This window comes from Scleropages formosus, chromosome 18 (assembly GCF_900964775.1).
Source record: "Scleropages formosus chromosome 18, fSclFor1.1, whole genome shotgun sequence".
In the NCBI taxonomy this organism is placed as follows: domain Eukaryota; kingdom Metazoa; phylum Chordata; class Actinopteri; order Osteoglossiformes; family Osteoglossidae; genus Scleropages; species Scleropages formosus.
In genome coordinates, this window is record NC_041823.1 from 10,635,952 (window position 1) to 10,653,176 (window position 17,225).

Here is a 17,225-nt window from a genome sequence, read left to right on the forward strand (position 1 = left end):
GGTGTCCTGTCCTGGGTGTGTCCCTTCCAGCCTTATGCCCTGTGTTGCTGGGTTAGGCTCCAGCTCCCCCTGACCCCTGTATGGGACAAGTGGTTCAGATGATGTGCGTGACAAAGTTTCAGTGCACATGAAAATATATAATTCCATTTCATATATCATAATACATTCATGGTTTCATACACTCAACAGAATAAAATTGTAGTTTGAAAAATATTATGTTGTAAATTAATGCTGGTATTTTATGCTGGTATGTTGCACATCTTATTTCCTACCTATAAATATAGGGATGAGCACATATCCATAAGTCCAAGGAAGAACATCACGTTGAATCCAAGCTTCCATCTGCTCAATGAGGAACTAAAATCTCAACTCTCCACTGCCACCAGCATCTTGGCCGTAAGTGCTGGAGTCAGTGTGGAACAGACTCTGTGGTGAGAGAGGATTCCACAGTGTAAAGATCAACTTGGCTGAAGGCGCTATAGGTCTGAAACGTTGTGTTTAAATGATGGAGGAAAGCCAACAGAGACCTGAACTACCAGACCTACTCTGAACTCTCTTCACAGTTACTTTTGCTTCCTTGAAGGAAGTTTTAGGAGCTGCTGAGTCCTGGCAACAGTTACTCTATCCACTAGTCGATATATTACTAATATACCTGGCATGCTTTGTGGTTACACACTTTACCGCTTGTAAAAAACATGAAAAATGAATAAACCGAGGAGGCAGGAATAAAGTCTTTGTAATTCTGCAGGTGGAAGAAAGATTCCGTAATATTGCACAAGAATCAAACGCTCAAAAGTTACAAACTGAAGCTGGACAATATCCTAAGACAGAGAAGGTACAGTAATGTTTTAACTATTTTTTGGGAATCAGGATTATGAACAATGGAACAACCTATCCATCTGCGCTATAAAAATTCACTCCTGGAAGGACATGTCTGCACAGAATTCTCCTGTAATGTATATCAACTTTTACCACTTACCTTGCAGACATTTAAGTTATAACTTACTGCGTTCCTTGATAAGAAATATTTACTACAGGAGAAAAATGTGTTCATTAAAAGCTATGCTGTAACCACCTGTTCATATTTTCCCACCTTTCATTCTGTTCCTGGTTTTGAACATTCCTCCTTTGCAGGTTTACTTAACCTATACTGTATACAGTAACTACATGGCTTGATTATAGCGACACCTGCTGGAAGAAAAATGTCTCCTCTCTACAAAGTCAACTCACCTTAAAACAGTAGGTGGCGTAGTGGTGAGGGTTATCATCGTGCAGTCTGAAGGTTTCTAGTTCAAATCCCACTGCTGGAATAGTAGCCTGGATGAAGGTACTTACACTGAATTGAACGTCAAAGTTGGTCATCTAACATTGTGAGTTGGATTGGACAAAGGTATGGGCTAAATACAGAAAATGGTAATAATGAGCAAGAAGTGAAATTCAAAATTGCACAAGTAAGAGTATTAAATTATTATTATTATTCATATTTCTTTTGTTGCTTATTTTATGGTTTCACGTCAAGCATTTATCCCGTTCAGTTTATTTCATCGGTGTCTCGCTCAAAGGTGCACATAAGCACACATAAACATCCAGGGACTTGAACCAACAACTTACACTTTACAAGTCTATGTCTTGTAACACTACCTGCTGCTGGGCCTGATGATTCTATAGACACAGAGAGTCCCAAACCCCAACACTTACAACTTATTTTAATGTATACTGAAAAAAATGGACCTCTGGGTTCTCGAATTCAGTCCGCAGAGATTTTGACCTACAAAAGCGACCTAACAGATTCTGATAAGTGAAAGGGTTCTTTTTCCTCAGGGCCAATCTGTGAGCTCCATGTGACTGACCACAAAGACAGCAGTACTCGAGAGCCCTGCTGAAGAGGAAAGGAAAGGAGTGTGGGGGGGGGGCTCGGTAGGAACAGCCAAGGCCCCCTGCAACCAACTTCGGAGGTCCAGCACCCAGCCCACCCTGTCCTCTCCAGTCAGGCCCAGATTTATTCCTTCCCTTCCTACTTAATGTCAGTCTCAACTTTTAATAAAAACAAAGTATAGTATTGCACTTTTACGCAGTCCAGTTACCGCCCGAGAGCCGGGGCACTACGGTAAATGCGGAACCGAGAAAATCCGACTTTTTATTACACTAAGCGATCGCTGCATGGCCCATCTGGTGTGCATTAACCAAAACACCTGAATCGATCCCTATTAGAAAATTAAACTTTGGGATCACAGAAGAATTTGAAACCAAACTCCCATACTTCTGCCGCATTTTTTGTCTAAACAAATTTCCAAAAATGGGATTATGAGATACATTACAGCACTTTTACCATTATAAGCCTTGGTTGTTTTGCCTCTTGACAGAAAGTAAATACCTGGTCTGCTGTGTGGACTCTGAGAACTATAAAAAAGGGAAAAGCACAGATCTCATATAAAATTAAGCCAAGCAGCAATGATTTTGCACAATCAATTTCCACCTTTCTGTAATAAATTTTACAAGGATGTGCGATGTACTTTATCTGGTTTGATGTGTTGATGGTGAACGTTACAAAGGTCACTACAAGGTCAAGTTTATTTGAAATATCTTGTCAACATATTAAAACACTTGTTCCTAATTTGTTGCATTGATGAAAAAATGTATTTTATTCTCAAATGTCCCTAAATGCCCATGCCTGAGAAGTATGTCTGTGTAAGTTACAGTCCTCCCCATTTTCGGTCATTTTCAAACTCGTACTGCTCCTAGTTTCATTTGGCAAACTAGTCAATTAGTATAATTTTATCACTAGAAGACTTTATGTTATACTATATCTCCATTTCTTTGTGAAAAATAGAGACAGACAAGAACTGATGAAAAAGGAGAAACCATTGCATGACGGACAACGGGAAGTATATCGTTGGACAGTCCTTTTCAGTAAATTACTGGAGAGGGAAGATGTTTCAGCAATGACAGCGTTACACAGAGAAGTGACTGGAAAACAGGAGGCAGTAATACAGTAGAGGACGTATCTCTAAAAGGCACATCTGGGAAAGACATTTGTGTGCCTGTGAGGAAACTACTGTGAGTCCAAGTCAAGTAAGTCCAGTCTTCTGTAGTTCCTGGGTCTGGCTTTCAGTGGCATGCAGGACATGCCCACTAGTTAGGACAACCTGCTCTGACCGTGTCAACTCTATATGCTTCCATATTTGAAGCAACTAGCCTGCAAAAGCTCCAGGTAAAGACACATACAGGAGTTATCTTAATAATGGCATCTGGTCTAGGATGTGCCCTGCTTCAAGCCCTATGCTTCCAGGATAGGCTCCAGACCACCAGAACCCTGCAATGGCGAAACAGTTATTCATAATGGATGGATGAATAGATAAAAAAAAGTTAGGGTCCAGCAGCTGGCTTCAGAACAGTTTTAGTCCAGAAAAAGTCATCAACTGCGTGCACTGAGATACTGGAAAAGTCACCAAGGAGCAAAACCTTCTATGAAAATCCACAATCCATTCTGCACTCCAGAACTTCCCATAAGGGTTTGGTTATATTCATTGACAGTAATATTTAGATTTGGTGACTGGGGAGGCCATGGAAGTGGTTTGATACCACTCTAGATCCAATTTTGGGTATAAAGGGGCGTTATTATCGCAGAATTAAAAAAAAAGTATTGTGAGGAAAGAGTATTAGTGCCATAAGGCGCACCTGGGTCCCAAAGGAGCTTCATAATTTTGATAGATATAAAATCATGCAGAACAATCATCTGGTCCAATGAGTCCACCACAACAGCTGCCCATACCACTGCAGATCCACCACCATGTTTAACAACTGGCAAAAAACATTGTGGGCTCAAGACATTTTTATATGCACTGTTTGGCTTTCTCCAGATATAAATCTTTCCAGATGCCGAAAAAAGAATTTCAAAATGACTCATCAAACAATATTACTTTTTTCCATTGCTCCAGGTTTTATGCTCATTACACCAGGTTATGCATTAGTGGTGGATACAAGCAGTTTTTCAAATAATAGCTTTACGTTAAATACCAGCTTTGAGAAGCTTTTACTGTACAGGCTTTGTTGACAGTTCCGAGATAATTCTGTGTTTGCTTCTAAAGCGATTGTTTTGTGTTTTTTTAATCCATTTCATTATTAAGTGTCCATTTGTCCCTGTTTGGCGAGTTACAGTTTGTAGTCACTGTTATACTCTTTTCTAGTGCACAATTTCTTTTTTTAGTAAGCTACTCTTTGCCATTTGTCACACTGAACAATTTCTAGTTTTTGTGAACAATACAGCAGGAATTTAAGGACTGACTATCTGGACTCTTTGAACTTTGCACTGGTTGGCACATGATACGAATATTAACATGACTTGATTGTTTCACGGGTTACTTTGTTGAGAACTTGCTTACTAATAAATGAATACAGTACAGCCATGCTACACTGACATGCAAAAGCAAAGACAAGTATTGAGCAAGTATTATTTGCCATGATTTCCTTCTTTTTCATACAGAAACATCAATTTTAAGGATAGTGCGTGACTTCACTAACTTTACAAAAAGCATACAGAATGTCTGAGATTACAGAAACAAAAGGTATGCAGCTATTTACAGCAATCACTCAGAGTTTGACCTAAGATGGGTTTACACTGGATGGAAGATTGGCAGAAGTACCCAGACTAGGAATGACGAAACCAAAACATCTGGGGAGCAGCAGTGACCCAAATAATGCTACACTCTCTACAGATCTTTGTCCAGGTGTCCTTTGTTAGACAGCCGTAATGCTACCTTCGCCTACGAACCATCGAAGACATTTTTTGGGCAATTGACTGTCTTGAAAACACTCAAGCTCAGTAGCTCAAATGAAGCCAGCAATGTGCAAACACTAAGAGGGAGCCCAGTTTTACTCAGTTCCCAAGAATTCTGCCAGATGTTGGGAGTCTTCATGTGATCCATCTCCCACTGGCCTTCCAAGAATTCTCATTACCTTCTGACAATTAACTACCAAATGGACTCATATCAATTAACTACTGATTATCTATTACATAGCACTTATTTTTACCATAAAAACATAAATACTGCAGTGCCCTAGAGTTGATTTTGCCTTGTTGCAAACACCCAGAAAGAGAGAATGTTGTCCACTACCTGTGTCCTCACTGCTGGAAGGAGTGTGTCCATTGTCACTGTGATTCAGTCCATCCATCTCATGATGTTCCCATGAGGTGTCGAAAAAATAACATCAACCTTATCATTTGTGCTTCTTATAAGGTATATTTTAAGGCACAACATACTTTGCTGTAAAAAAAGATTTATTTATGAAAGGTTGGACATTTTACATAACCACCAAAACGAAGCTCTGTTCAGTAACTTCAGTTTGAAAGTAAGTTTCCCTGGCCTCCACACAAGGCCTGGCTCCCCATGCAGCTGACCACAGTCAACACGAAAAATGAAGTGTGGGGTTGGGGAGGGCCACCGGATTGGGTCAAGATGGAAAAGCGTCAGACTGACGAGCTGATGGCAGCTACAAGACCAGAGTGATCTCCTTTCAACCCCTGTATCAGCAAAAGCTGAACTTAATTTCGAATCCTCGTTCTTGTATATTTCCATCAAGCGTACTTTGACAATAATGTTTAGTTCAGGAAACTCCTGTAGTCTCTTGTGAGCACAAACATTGGGTGTAAAGGCCAATAAAGTGCTTGTGATGCTGATGCTTTGCAGTCCTCAGACACACCGGTCGATCCAGACCGGGTCGTTGCCTCACAAATGTTGCTAAGCGCGGTTACCTTTAGACTCGAAGGCCCCATGTCTGAGTCCCGCCTCCTTCTGTGTTAACCCTAAGCAACGTTCTCACCCCGTATTTTTTATCATCCATTAAAAATTACCCAACATAAATGGATAAATTATTGTAAGTAGTGTAACATCGTAAATCAGTTTGCGGAAAAGTGTCAGCTAAGTAAATGCATGTAAATGTAAGGACAGAAGCAAACAGGGGGATGTGCAGCAAACTTTGATAAGGGTCCGTACAAGGGCCAAGAAGAAGCCCCAGTTTTCCCTCTCAGAACGATGGCACACCTTGCATGCTCGTGCGAAACGCACACCTGCATGCAAAGTGTCAACCCCCCCCACCGCTGCATGCCAATGGTGCATGTCACAGAGGAAGCGAGCGAGACAGAAACGAGGACCGACCGTCTGCGAGACCTTCCTGCGTGGGCGTGTGCACGCGTGGGGGAACCAGAGCACAAACCTTCTGGAAAGCTGAGAAGCCTTTCCCTCCCACACACACGGGCCGGATGGATCAGAAAGCGGCTGTCGTATGTGGGGCTCTCCTGGGGACCATAAACCCCACAGCCAGCCTGCTGGGTAATGGGCCCAAATGCTTCATTCACAAGAGTCCAAGAATGAAAGGGTCCCTAAATGGATTAAAAAGCTGGAAGGGAACAATGTGTCCGGCTAACGGTGTCTTAACTCCAGACACAGATTTCAAGGTTACCGATTAGTTCCAGGACTTTTGAAAACTGCAAACGCAATGTTCGGCCAAGTTCACCTTAACCCTTTCTTATCCCTTTCGTATCAGTCGCCATTTCTCTCTCACTTTTTCTTTTCACTTTCTCATTTCCTTGTGTAATACAGTGGGCTGGGTATTGTTTGTAAGTAAACAATAGTAACTGGGTAACTAAGTAAACTGGATATTGGCTTTAGGTATTGTTCCTATGAGATGTACGTCGCTTAAAGAAAACACGCACACAAACCGCTTATCCAAAGCAGGGTCGCGGCAAGCCGGAGCCTAACCCGACAACACAGGGCACAAGGCTGGAGGAGGAGGGGACAAACCCAGGACGGGATGCCAGTCCATCACAAGGTACCCCAAGCAGGACTCGATCCCCAGACCCACCGGATAGCAGGACCCAGCCAAGCCTGCTGCACCACCACACCTCCCTTGCTTTGAAGAAAAGTGTCCGTTAAATTAATAAATGCAAATGTAAAGTAGATACCCCCTCACAGACATTTCTTTAAAAATAATAACTCAATATGTAATTTTGTTATTTTTTAACCATGTAAAGTTCAGCAAATTCAGCACTTCTCACCACCAATTGGTAGTGTAGCGGTTACAGCCTTTGGACCAAAAGGTCAGTGGTTCAATCTCTAGCTGTAGTACCCTTGAGCAAGGTACTTACCTTAAATTACTACAATAACACTACCCAGCTGTATAAATGGGTAAATAATTGTAGGTAGACTAACTCTGGAGAAAAGTATTAGCTACTGGTGCAAAGGTAATGTATTACAGAAGTCTAACTTAACAGCTTGGGTGCCTTTCCAAGAGGCAGGAGGCCCTGGTATTAACTACAAAATTGGCCCCTTGTCCAGGGGGATATTTCTTGCAAGGTTTATGCATATATGTGTGTTATTGTTGGACAGAAGCAGTTTCAGGGATTCAGAATGGCAGCTTCTCCAAGTAGCAGCTTTGTGACACAGCGTAGGCCTAGAGACTTTATCGCACCACAGCGGTGTGGAGTCGGTTCTGTGGTCATGTCAGGGCCGGTTTCGCTTGAACAAAACTGCCCCGTGTTTGTGTACTTCGCGAACTTCGACTTGCGTCCACTTTTTCCGCGCGGTGTCCTTCGCTCTTTGGCACTTTCGACACCAACGCTCTTGTCACGCTGAACAAACGTCAGCTTTTTTCTCCAAATTAACTTTCACTGTTAGGCTACAATGACTTAGCCATTTATACAGCTGGGTAACATTTACTGTAGGCCAGGGTAAGCAAAAAGAAAAAGAAATAATTTTAATATTGTGGATACTTTTTCAGTTGTCATTGTATATATACTGAAAAGCACACAGGTAAACCGCATCCGTTGTGTTAGCAGTGCTGTAACTTGGAGCAGCACGTCACTGTAGAGAAAACTAAAGTCAAAAGTGTCTGCAAAATGAATAAATTTAAATGTGCGGTAGTAGTAAACAGTGTGCTGCGTCCTGTTTCACGTCATATTTAAGGAGTTTAGCTTAATAAAACGCTTTTCCTGGTGCGAGTTTAAGTTTGTGTAATCGTGGGCTGGTGGAATTCTCAACCGATCATGTGTTAAAAAGATTTTTTAAATTTGATTAGATTTTTTTAAATACATGACAGATCAGTAAGCACCTTCTTTAAAAAAAAAAAGTTGTACAATTTTAGTTTCCGCCCGTGATAAAGTTTTCGTGCAATACATACGGCAAACGTTCTTTTAATGTTGCATAATTGTTTCTCGAGCGTTATCCACACCACTCCGCTCCCCTCCACTGCATTGAATCAGCAGGGGGCGCTGTCCCCTCCGCACAGCGCCTCTAGCCGGATCTCGGCGTCCGCTCCCTAGGAGCCGCCATATTGATCGCTCGGAGACGAGGAGAGGTAATCCGTAACTAGAGTACGCGACTGATAATAACACCTGAAATAGCCGCTCTTTTGCTCATGAATGCGCGCTCGTGACCGCGTGCTTTTAACACACGCTTGTCTGTTGTTACGCTGTAATAACGGTCATTTATTACGCATGCGTACCTCTTGTATCGTCCTGTCCCCCAGCCCCCCCCCCCCGTCCTCGCGGCGCGCGAGCTGTCGCCTTGGGTTTTTCGTCGCTGTGTTTCAGACGGTTGGTGCTTTCCGTTTCCACAGAGAACAGGAAAACATTGCAGATTAATCGATTTCTGAGTGAAATAACTTGAAATGTGAGGAATAGTGTGGTTTCCGGTGTTCTGAATTGGGAAATGGCGGGTGGCGAGGTGTAGGTAGTGCCGTGGGCCGGCCGGCCGGGCTGCCTGTCAGAGAGCCGTCGTCGGCGCTGAGAGGAAAACACCGCTCCGCTCCGGAACATGAACCACACGCGGGAAGATGCCGGTGAACACTTACACAGGGTGTACACATGATTTTGTTTTAATATTTTAATTGTAATAAACGTTTAAGCAGGCAACGATGGAGCCCGAATGGCTGAGAGTTGCTTGCTAGTAGTAGTGCGCTGCTGAGCTTGCCCGACCGAGGTCTCCGCGTTTCCACTCTTCCTGGCTCTGGGGTTTATTCCTAAGTTATTTTACTTGAAAAATGTGTATTCATGTAAAATATAACTTGTATAAGCAAATATGCCTTTGATTTGGATCTTTTTTTGCTGTGATGATGAGCTCTCTCTGAACACTACATCCAGATTCTAGCCTAGGAATACACCAGTCTCTGTACTGCTAGCCTAGTGCCAGGATTGCCTTTTATTGGCATGGCTGCTCCTGTGCCCTAGTAGGAAGAACTGTTTTCCTACATGTTGGGGAACAGGTGGCCTGTTGTTGGAGGAGAATCTTGTATCCTGAAAGTTGTTGTTTCCCCCTGCTGTTCTTACTGCTGTATTCTTGAAACCACCATACTGTATAATTGGGTCAGACAGTCCAAATTGGGTAAAAGCATTAGTTAAGCAACAGACTGATGATGGTAGATTTGCAGCGGTGTGACAAGCTTGAAGGAGACAGTTTGTCATCACTGGTGTTCCATTGTGTTGGGGTTGTGTCTGGTTTTGTGTTGTGATTCTCAGTGCTGGTTTAAATAATGTCGGATTTCATGAGCTGGTCTATGTCAGGTGTAGTTAGAGGTTTGGGGTGGTTGCCTGGCAGTCTGAATACTGGTTCGAATCCTGCTCCTCCTGTCGTACCTTTGATGAAGGCACTTACCTTGCAGTCAATACAGTAGGTATGCCCTGCTGTACAAATAGGTAAATGATCTTCTAAAATGGCAGGTCACTTTGGAGAAAAGCTTAAGCTTTATGAAGAATATTAACAGTTGGAGGTCTTAAGACATACATGGTAGTTTGGATAGAAACTTTTTTTTTTTTGTATTGAGTGCATGTGTACAAAAGCTCGTAGCGATCTGTAGGTCCTCAAGAGTTGTGCCCGCAGCTCATAGTGCCCTAGAGCTCATTTCTAACTTGCCTTCTGTGCCTAGCTTAGGAAGGGATATACACACAAAAAACATTGATGCATGAATCGGTAATATCATTGGTTAGTCTCGTGTTTGAACTTTGCTTTAACCTTAATTGTCCTTTTTTCTTTAAAAATGGTGGTATTGGAAACGGCTCCTTTGTTATTCATTGACATCTCAGGCCCTCATCTTGATGTAGCCTATTTGTTTTCAGCTCATTTTCTCTTGCAGGTGATTTGAAGAACCGAGCCCTCACCTCCTCGTCCAGAATATGTCGGGCCCGGTTCCAAGTCGGTCCAGGGTTTATCCTGATGTAAACACACAAAGACCTCGGGAATATTGGGACTACGAATCACATGTAGTCGAGTGGGGGTGAGCAAATATGTAGTGAACATTCAGAGAGGTTGAACGATTCTGTGAAGTGTTAAAAAGCTGAATGTTTTTATCCATGTTTCCTCTTAGGAGTAGTTAGATTTTGTGTAGGTTTGTGTGTAGGTGGCTGCTCGTGTTTATGATAGTAGTCATTCCAAAGCCAAGCAGTCAGGTATTGTGGTCCTCAAACGAAGTAAACTAAAGGTGCTAAGTCTACATCTTCACTTGTTGACACTTGTTGAGTGGGTGAAAATATGCTGCCTGTTACAAAATCATATTGGAGAGAAACCGCATATGTATTTACAACCTATATTCACAAAAAAATGTGCAGAAGATGTAAACTAATAAACCTGAATCCATTACCTTTGTGTTGGTTGGTAAGTAAAGGTTACTCCGCTGTAAAATTTTTATGGAGAGAAACATTCTTAAGGTTTTAGTTTTTTGGGAGTGTTTTTTCTTGCTGAGTTTTATGTTATTTAACCATACGCAGTTACTAGCTATGAGAGAAACTTTTGATTTAGCCAATGATTAATGCATATGGTCATTGATTTTTTTTTTTTTTTTTTCCCCCCCCCCTCCTTACTTCAGCTGTGTCGCACCAGGAAGTATCCAGTCCTAGATCTTTAATATAAAAAGTGTAAAGTTGTAAACTATATAGTTTATATTATAGTTGAAGATTGTTCTCTGACAATTGAATGTTTTAACTGGCACGGGTTTGTCCATAGCTTTGATTTTGCTGGTGACAACAGTATTCCTGTTGAAATTCAAATTAACACTGTAAAAGAGTATATTTGCAAAAGTAGAGAATATTTTCATTTTTATGGGAGGTTGCGCTTCCTCTGAACAGAATCAGACCACAGACATCATAAATTTAAAATAGTTAATAGTTTAATTTATAACATTTATTTTAAAATGGCTATTTTGCGCAGTTCTTGTATTTATTTAATTTCTGTAATTGTGCATTTGCTGTATTGTCATGAGTCTTGCAACTTAAATGTAATGGAGTACTGTCATTTCCCAGTAATCAAGATGACTATCAGCTCGTGCGAAAACTGGGCCGAGGCAAATACAGTGAAGTCTTTGAAGCCATAAACATCACAAACAATGAAAAAGTTGTTGTCAAAATACTTAAGGTATGATCTTTTTTCAATTTTCATTTTTACTTGATTTTCATTATAGCTGTGCAATGTTTATGTTGTCTAATCTCTGCTCCTTTTTTGTAAATCTGTATTTAACAAATTAAATGTTTGCCTGCAGCCAGTCAAAAAGAAGAAAATCAAAAGAGAAATAAAGATTCTTGAAAACCTAAGAGGCGGCCCCAACATAATTTCACTTCTAGATATTGTCAAAGACCCTGTGGTGAGATTTTCTTTACACTTTACCTATAATGCATCATGATGTTAAATGTTACCAATATTAATAAATTATGTACTTTAAGTATGTAAGATTACATTATTATGTATTTATATGAACACTTTTGTACTGTACATTTTATTTTTTTTCGAGTATATTTTGGATTGGGATTGACTCATAGATTTAAATTTGCCAAAAAACAAATTTCATTAGACTTTACTGTACATGTGGATTCATACTTTTTGTTTTTTTCCAGTCACGAACGCCAGCACTTGTTTTTGAACATGTGAACAACACAGATTTTAAGGTGAGAATAATTTTGAGTAAAACCAAACAGAAAAATACAGTTTATGAAGTGTAATACCTCACAATGCTGAACTGTTGTTTTTGTAGCAACTGTATCAGACGCTATCAGACTACGACATTCGGTTCTACATGTATGAAATCTTAAAGGTAAGATCCATTTCTAATCCCGTAGACTGGTCCACATCTTTATTATTTAGCCAACTCTTAACTCTAGTGTTGTTTTCTGTTGTGTATTTGTAATGAAATCTGTCAGAATTGTGTTTATTTTCTGGAGGACATTCTACATTTGTACCATTGTACATTCTTCTAATGTCATCTTCTGTGTGTTTTTATGAACTCCAGAGACTGCTTGCTTCTGACATATGTTAGGTTGCCTGTATTTTTCTCTGTCAGGGTAGCAGTACAATGGTACTGAAGAGAGCAGGACTACAGATTACATGTGCAGTTTAGGGTGCAGGCAGTATTCATCCAGCAGAACGTGTAGCACTTTTCAACCAAAATTCAGACTTATCAAATTTAAAATCAGGCTGCAGTTTTAATTCAAATTGAACCTTCCTGTTTTGTTTGTCTCAGGCTTTGGACTACTGCCACAGTATGGGAATCATGCACAGGGATGTGAAACCACACAACGTAATGATCGACCATGAACACAGAAAGGTATTGTGCCCAGGGCCTCAAGCTTTTGGTACTGAACTGAGATGACATGGAAATAGCTGCTGCTGTGTGGTACATTAAGGTAATGTATTATCCATTCAAGACCAAGTAGAGATGGTAGGAGGGATTAGTATCTGCATGAAATGGTTAAATCAGGGCATGTATTATTTGTAGGGGGGCAGGGTGAGGTGCCTTGGTTTTCTAATCTCTCATTTTGCTTGATATAAACAGTATTCCAGATTATTTTTAATGAAAAAATTTAAAATGTGTATTTAATACATTATAGATGCTGTCCAGATAACGTATTCTTAGAACGCGAGACTGAAAATGTTTTCAAATGTGTGATTTGTTGTCATAATCTTAGCTCTCTGTGTGAGGGAGATGAACAGCATGTTTTTCCCCAGTGACAGAGAATACAGAAATGTACTTTGTAGAGGCACAGCATGCTACTCGTTGGACTGTTCTGCCACTTAGGAGTAACTTGTTTCTACCGATCTTTGCAGCTACGCCTCATAGATTGGGGTTTGGCAGAATTCTACCACCCTAACCAGGAATACAACGTCCGAGTCGCGTCCCGGTACTTCAAGGGACCCGAGCTGTTGGTTGACTACCAAGTGAGAATTATTTATGTCTTGTCTGCAATGTTCAGATGTTAAATTTTAACTTTTTTTTTTTTTTGTTTTCTGTTTTAAAGATATTCATGTCGCTGTCTTTCTCCCCAAGATGTATGACTACAGTTTGGACATGTGGAGCTTAGGGTGCATGTTGGCCAGTATGATCTTCAGGAAAGAACCCTTTTTTCACGGACACGACAACTATGATCAGGTCGGAAATCACTTCTTTGTCTTAAGCTCTCATGTCATGTTTTTATTTGGTCAGAAGTACAAGAATGAATCTTTAATTTTGCCATTTAATAAAAATGTAATTTGGCTGTCTGCAGTTGCATTTTTAATATGCAATGTTATTTTCAGCTTGTGCGAATTGCCAAAGTATTGGGCACAGAAGATTTGTATGACTACATTGACAAGTACAACATTGAATTAGATCCACGATTCAATGATATTTTGGGCAGGTATGTATGACTAGCATCCTAATAATAATGTGTTACAGGTTTTTAAGTAAAGTTCAAGAGAAAAATCTGTTTTTTAAATGCATATAGGCACCATTCACAACACCAGCCCCACTGAAGGTTTTGTTTTATATCAAATTGCTTGTGGGAGCATCTCCTGCTGAGGTTTTCTTTTTTTTTTTTTGGACTGCAGACATTCGCGTAAGCGGTGGGAGAGGTTTGTGCACAGTGAGAATCAGCACCTGGTCAGTACAGAGGCCCTAGACTTCCTAGACAAACTGCTGCGCTACGACCATCAGGCTCGGCTGACAGCCCGCGAGGCCATGGAGCATCCCTACTTCTGTGAGTCCGCACATAAACACACCTAAAGTGAGGGAAGCCACAGAGCACACGTATTTTTATGAGTCTGAACAGAAACGTCCACAGAAATATGTCTCAATGACCAGACCTAAGCAACATTGTACTTAATTCCTCCACTACGATATCATGCTGTTGAAATGAATTATCTGTTGAAAGAAATGAGCAGCATTTTCTTTTGAATTCCTTGGCAACAAAATCAAAAACTATGTATGTTTTGTATGGTTCTGTGTTTCATCCATGTCTAAAGGTGAACACATAGATAGAAAGCAGTCTTTTTGTTGGACAGTCCATCCTCATAACAACAAACTTTGTGGGGGGGGAGATAGTGCTCGTTCCTATGAAAATCTTTTGTTTGTGACCTTTCAGGACAGGCTCCTTTTTGCAGCAATTTTATTGGCTGATTTATAATGTGTGCTGTGATAGGTCAATGCACATTGCTCTTCTGAAGGTGTGTTTTGCAAATATTTCTGTACAAAAGTATGTAGATCTGAATGTTCATGTTGACATTTTTTTCAAGGTTTTTAATGTCTGCCTCCCCCCAAAGATAAAAATGTTTAGGCCACTCTCCATTGTTCCAGTGTGTGTTTCATGGATGGACTGTACTGAATTCTTTAGCTAGCCATGAATCACCTGTGTCCAGTGTCCGCTCAAGAGAGCTGTGTCTGACTAATCAGAAGGTGGTGCTGTTTGACTTCTTATCTTCATGACGTGACTGGAGGTGAACCAATATATGTGGATCACAGCTGTAGTTTATTCTTCATGTGCTTATAAAAGTGTCTACTTCATTCTTGCTACAGTTATTGAAGCAATTCAGGTAGTGGATATTTTGTTGCTGAGAGTGAAATGAGGAAAGTGTGATGGAGGTCAGAAAATTGAAAATGACCAGTTTTAGCTTGTTTAGTAGATTTCTGAAAAGCATCTCAATTTAAAACCTCTTGTTGCATGAAATTCTGTGAAAGTTCTGTTTTAGTTGTTTCTGAAAGCAGATTTTAATGAGATTGTTGGATTTTTTTTTTTTTTTTGTGGGTTTGTGTTTTAAATAAAATGCACATGTGCTTATACTGTATACCTTCTATGAAGGGAAGAAGTGCTTGTGAACAACCATAAGAAAAAAAAAAAAAGTACATACAGCCACTATGGCACATACCATGTGCTACTTTGCAGAATCCCTATTCCCATGTTCTACAAGTCTTCAGTGCATTGTCATGTGGTATCCAGAGAAGAAAACTGACAGCAGCAAAGGAGCTAGGAGGCTGCAACATGCTATAAAAATGGCAATGCATTTGTCAGCCTGCCTACAGTCATGCAGCTTATTTTTACTATAATGTTACATCATGAAAAATGCCCTTGTCCATCTGCACATGAGTGAGTGATTATTGGTGGTGGTGATTCCCTTTCCAGACCCTGTTATGAAAGACCAGACACGGATGGGCTCCACACCAGGGGGTCCGACAAGCAACACTGCAGTGAGCTCCTCAAGCATGATGGCAGGTATGTTCTTGAATATTCTCTCTTTGTCTAAGTTTCAGCTCTGGGATTAGCGCCGCTTTCGCATTTGTATCCTTAAGTGTAGTATTCATCTTGAATTGGATAAACACAAGGTAGTTTCTTCATTTAGGCGATAGATTTATAAGCTTATAGTTGTTTCAAGTCTATGGAAGCTTGTGGGTATTTGTACCCTTGAGTATGGTAGATAAATGGAATAAAGCAAATCACTTTTTTTAAAAGCATCCGCTAAACAGTACAAATGGGAGAACGGGTACTGGTTTTCTGGTGATGGTAAGATGATGACTAGGTTAATAGAGTCCGGCTAATGTATGCAGTGCCAGGTCTGTGAGGACAGCAGTGTAACACTTTCCTCTTTCGCCATCGGCAGGGGTGACATCAATGTCCTCATCTCAGCCAATGGGAAACATCGCTGGGTCACCAGTCATCTCTTCTCCCAATACAATGGGCCCACAAGCTGCAACTGCTACTGGAACCCAGCCTTGATCTCTACTCCCCACTGCACACAGAAAAATTCATAGAGACACAAAAACGTACAAAAGGCATGTGACAAGTCATGTGGGCCGAAACCGATGGATCATTTGGGCACAATTTTATTTTTATTATGATGAATAGAACACTCAAGCAAAGACTGGGAAAAGAATCTGAAGTCAGTTTTGTGCTTTTCGTTAATGAAATATTGTAGACATGTAACAGTCTCATATTTGTGTGACAATGAAAGTGTTGCTGCAACCTTTCATGAAAGCAGGATCTGGAATTGCGTCTCCAATGCAGAAATTAAGAAAAAAGTTGATAATGTATTTTGTATGTCCGGCAAGTATATTCTTGCCTGAAGCAGCTGACTAAAATTGGGAGAGGGGAGTTGTCTTGAAGGGTGAGGGGGGGTTAGTATTTTCCTATACATTTTTTTTTTTTTTTAGTTATATTGAATTAAGGAAAAAATTCTAGAGTTTTCCCCATGTTAATTTTAATTGCTCAGTGGTTCAGGATAAAAAGTTTCAAAACTTACTTGACCAATTATGTACAGTTTTGTCATGTTGCCTATTCACAATGTTCACTCTCAAAAGATCAGTTATTTGTGGGTTATTTTTAATGAAGCCTTTGAGTAATGCATTTTGTAATTCAAGTTTTGTTCAGGAGAATAACAAGGTTTGTCTACAACAGAATTAAAACACAGCAAATAGTTCTACATTGCATGTTGTGTATAATTGCTGTAAAACACCAGTTCATTACACCAAAAAAATGTACAGTACACTAATTTTGGCTGGGTTACAGGACATATTGCCATCAACATGTCTTAAGTATTTTAAACATTTTGTTGTCTTGGTTCAGACTTTAGTGTATTTGGTGTTTTTGAGAATTGTATAGGATAAATCTCTTGTCTTCCTATGACAAGTGTAAGAATCAAAGTGAAATTGTAAGTTAAGTTCACCATAGAGAATTTTTTGTAGTTTTCTGATGTTTTATTTTGTTTTATAAACCACTTTCATAAAAACAGTTCTTAAACCAAATGTCATCTGATCTTGATATTTAATAAGGCCCCTTTGATGTGTTACATTATTGCATGTTGTATTTTGCTGAAGAAGGCTAATGGAGGGTGAATAGTAACGTATGGTGATGAGGGATAGCTGATTAACCTTTGCGTCTTATTCACAATCGGTGTTTTAAACAGGACCCCCATGAAATAAGTGCAGAATAGTTTTGAGCACAG

At 40.3% G+C, this 17,225-nt stretch overlaps 1 protein-coding gene across 3 annotated transcripts; it reads left to right on the top strand.

The window, feature by feature from the left end:
- Nucleotides 1-8,266: 8,266 nt before the first annotated feature.
- Nucleotides 8,267-17,025, top strand: csnk2a1 (casein kinase 2, alpha 1 polypeptide). 3 transcript variants are annotated; one of them, XM_018762945.2, is made up of 13 exons: nt 8,267-8,352; nt 10,126-10,266; nt 11,288-11,399; nt 11,524-11,625; nt 11,876-11,926; nt 12,013-12,072; nt 12,499-12,582; nt 13,083-13,193; nt 13,303-13,404; nt 13,551-13,651; nt 13,842-13,990; nt 15,410-15,499; nt 15,885-17,025. In XM_018762945.2, the coding sequence occupies exons 2-13, from the start codon at nt 10,166-10,168 to the stop codon at nt 15,998-16,000; spliced, it is 1,179 nt and encodes a 392-aa protein (XP_018618461.2). In that variant the 5' UTR covers nt 8,267-8,352; nt 10,126-10,165; the 3' UTR covers nt 16,001-17,025. The 3 variants fall into 3 exon arrangements, with proteins under 3 accessions (XP_018618461.2, XP_018618463.2, XP_018618462.2); XM_018762947.2 differs by having other exon boundaries at nt 8,350-8,368; XM_018762946.2 differs by lacking the exon at nt 8,267-8,352 and adding an exon at nt 8,529-8,590.
- Nucleotides 17,026-17,225: the final 200 nt, after the last annotated feature.

What these genes read in the sequence shown, in the direction of transcription:
- csnk2a1 (XM_018762945.2), top strand. Translation starts at nt 10,166, where the DNA reads ATGTCGGGCCCGGTTCCAAGTCGGTCCAGGGTTTATCCTGATGTAAAC. An exon ending in TTGTTGTCAAAATACTTAAG is followed by an intron (nt 11,400 to 11,523) that starts GTATGATCTTTT and finishes GTTTGCCTGCAG; the next exon opens with CCAGTCAAAAAGAAGAAAAT. An exon ending in AGCTGTTGGTTGACTACCAA is followed by an intron (nt 13,194 to 13,302) that starts GTGAGAATTATT and finishes TTTCTCCCCAAG; the next exon opens with ATGTATGACTACAGTTTGGA.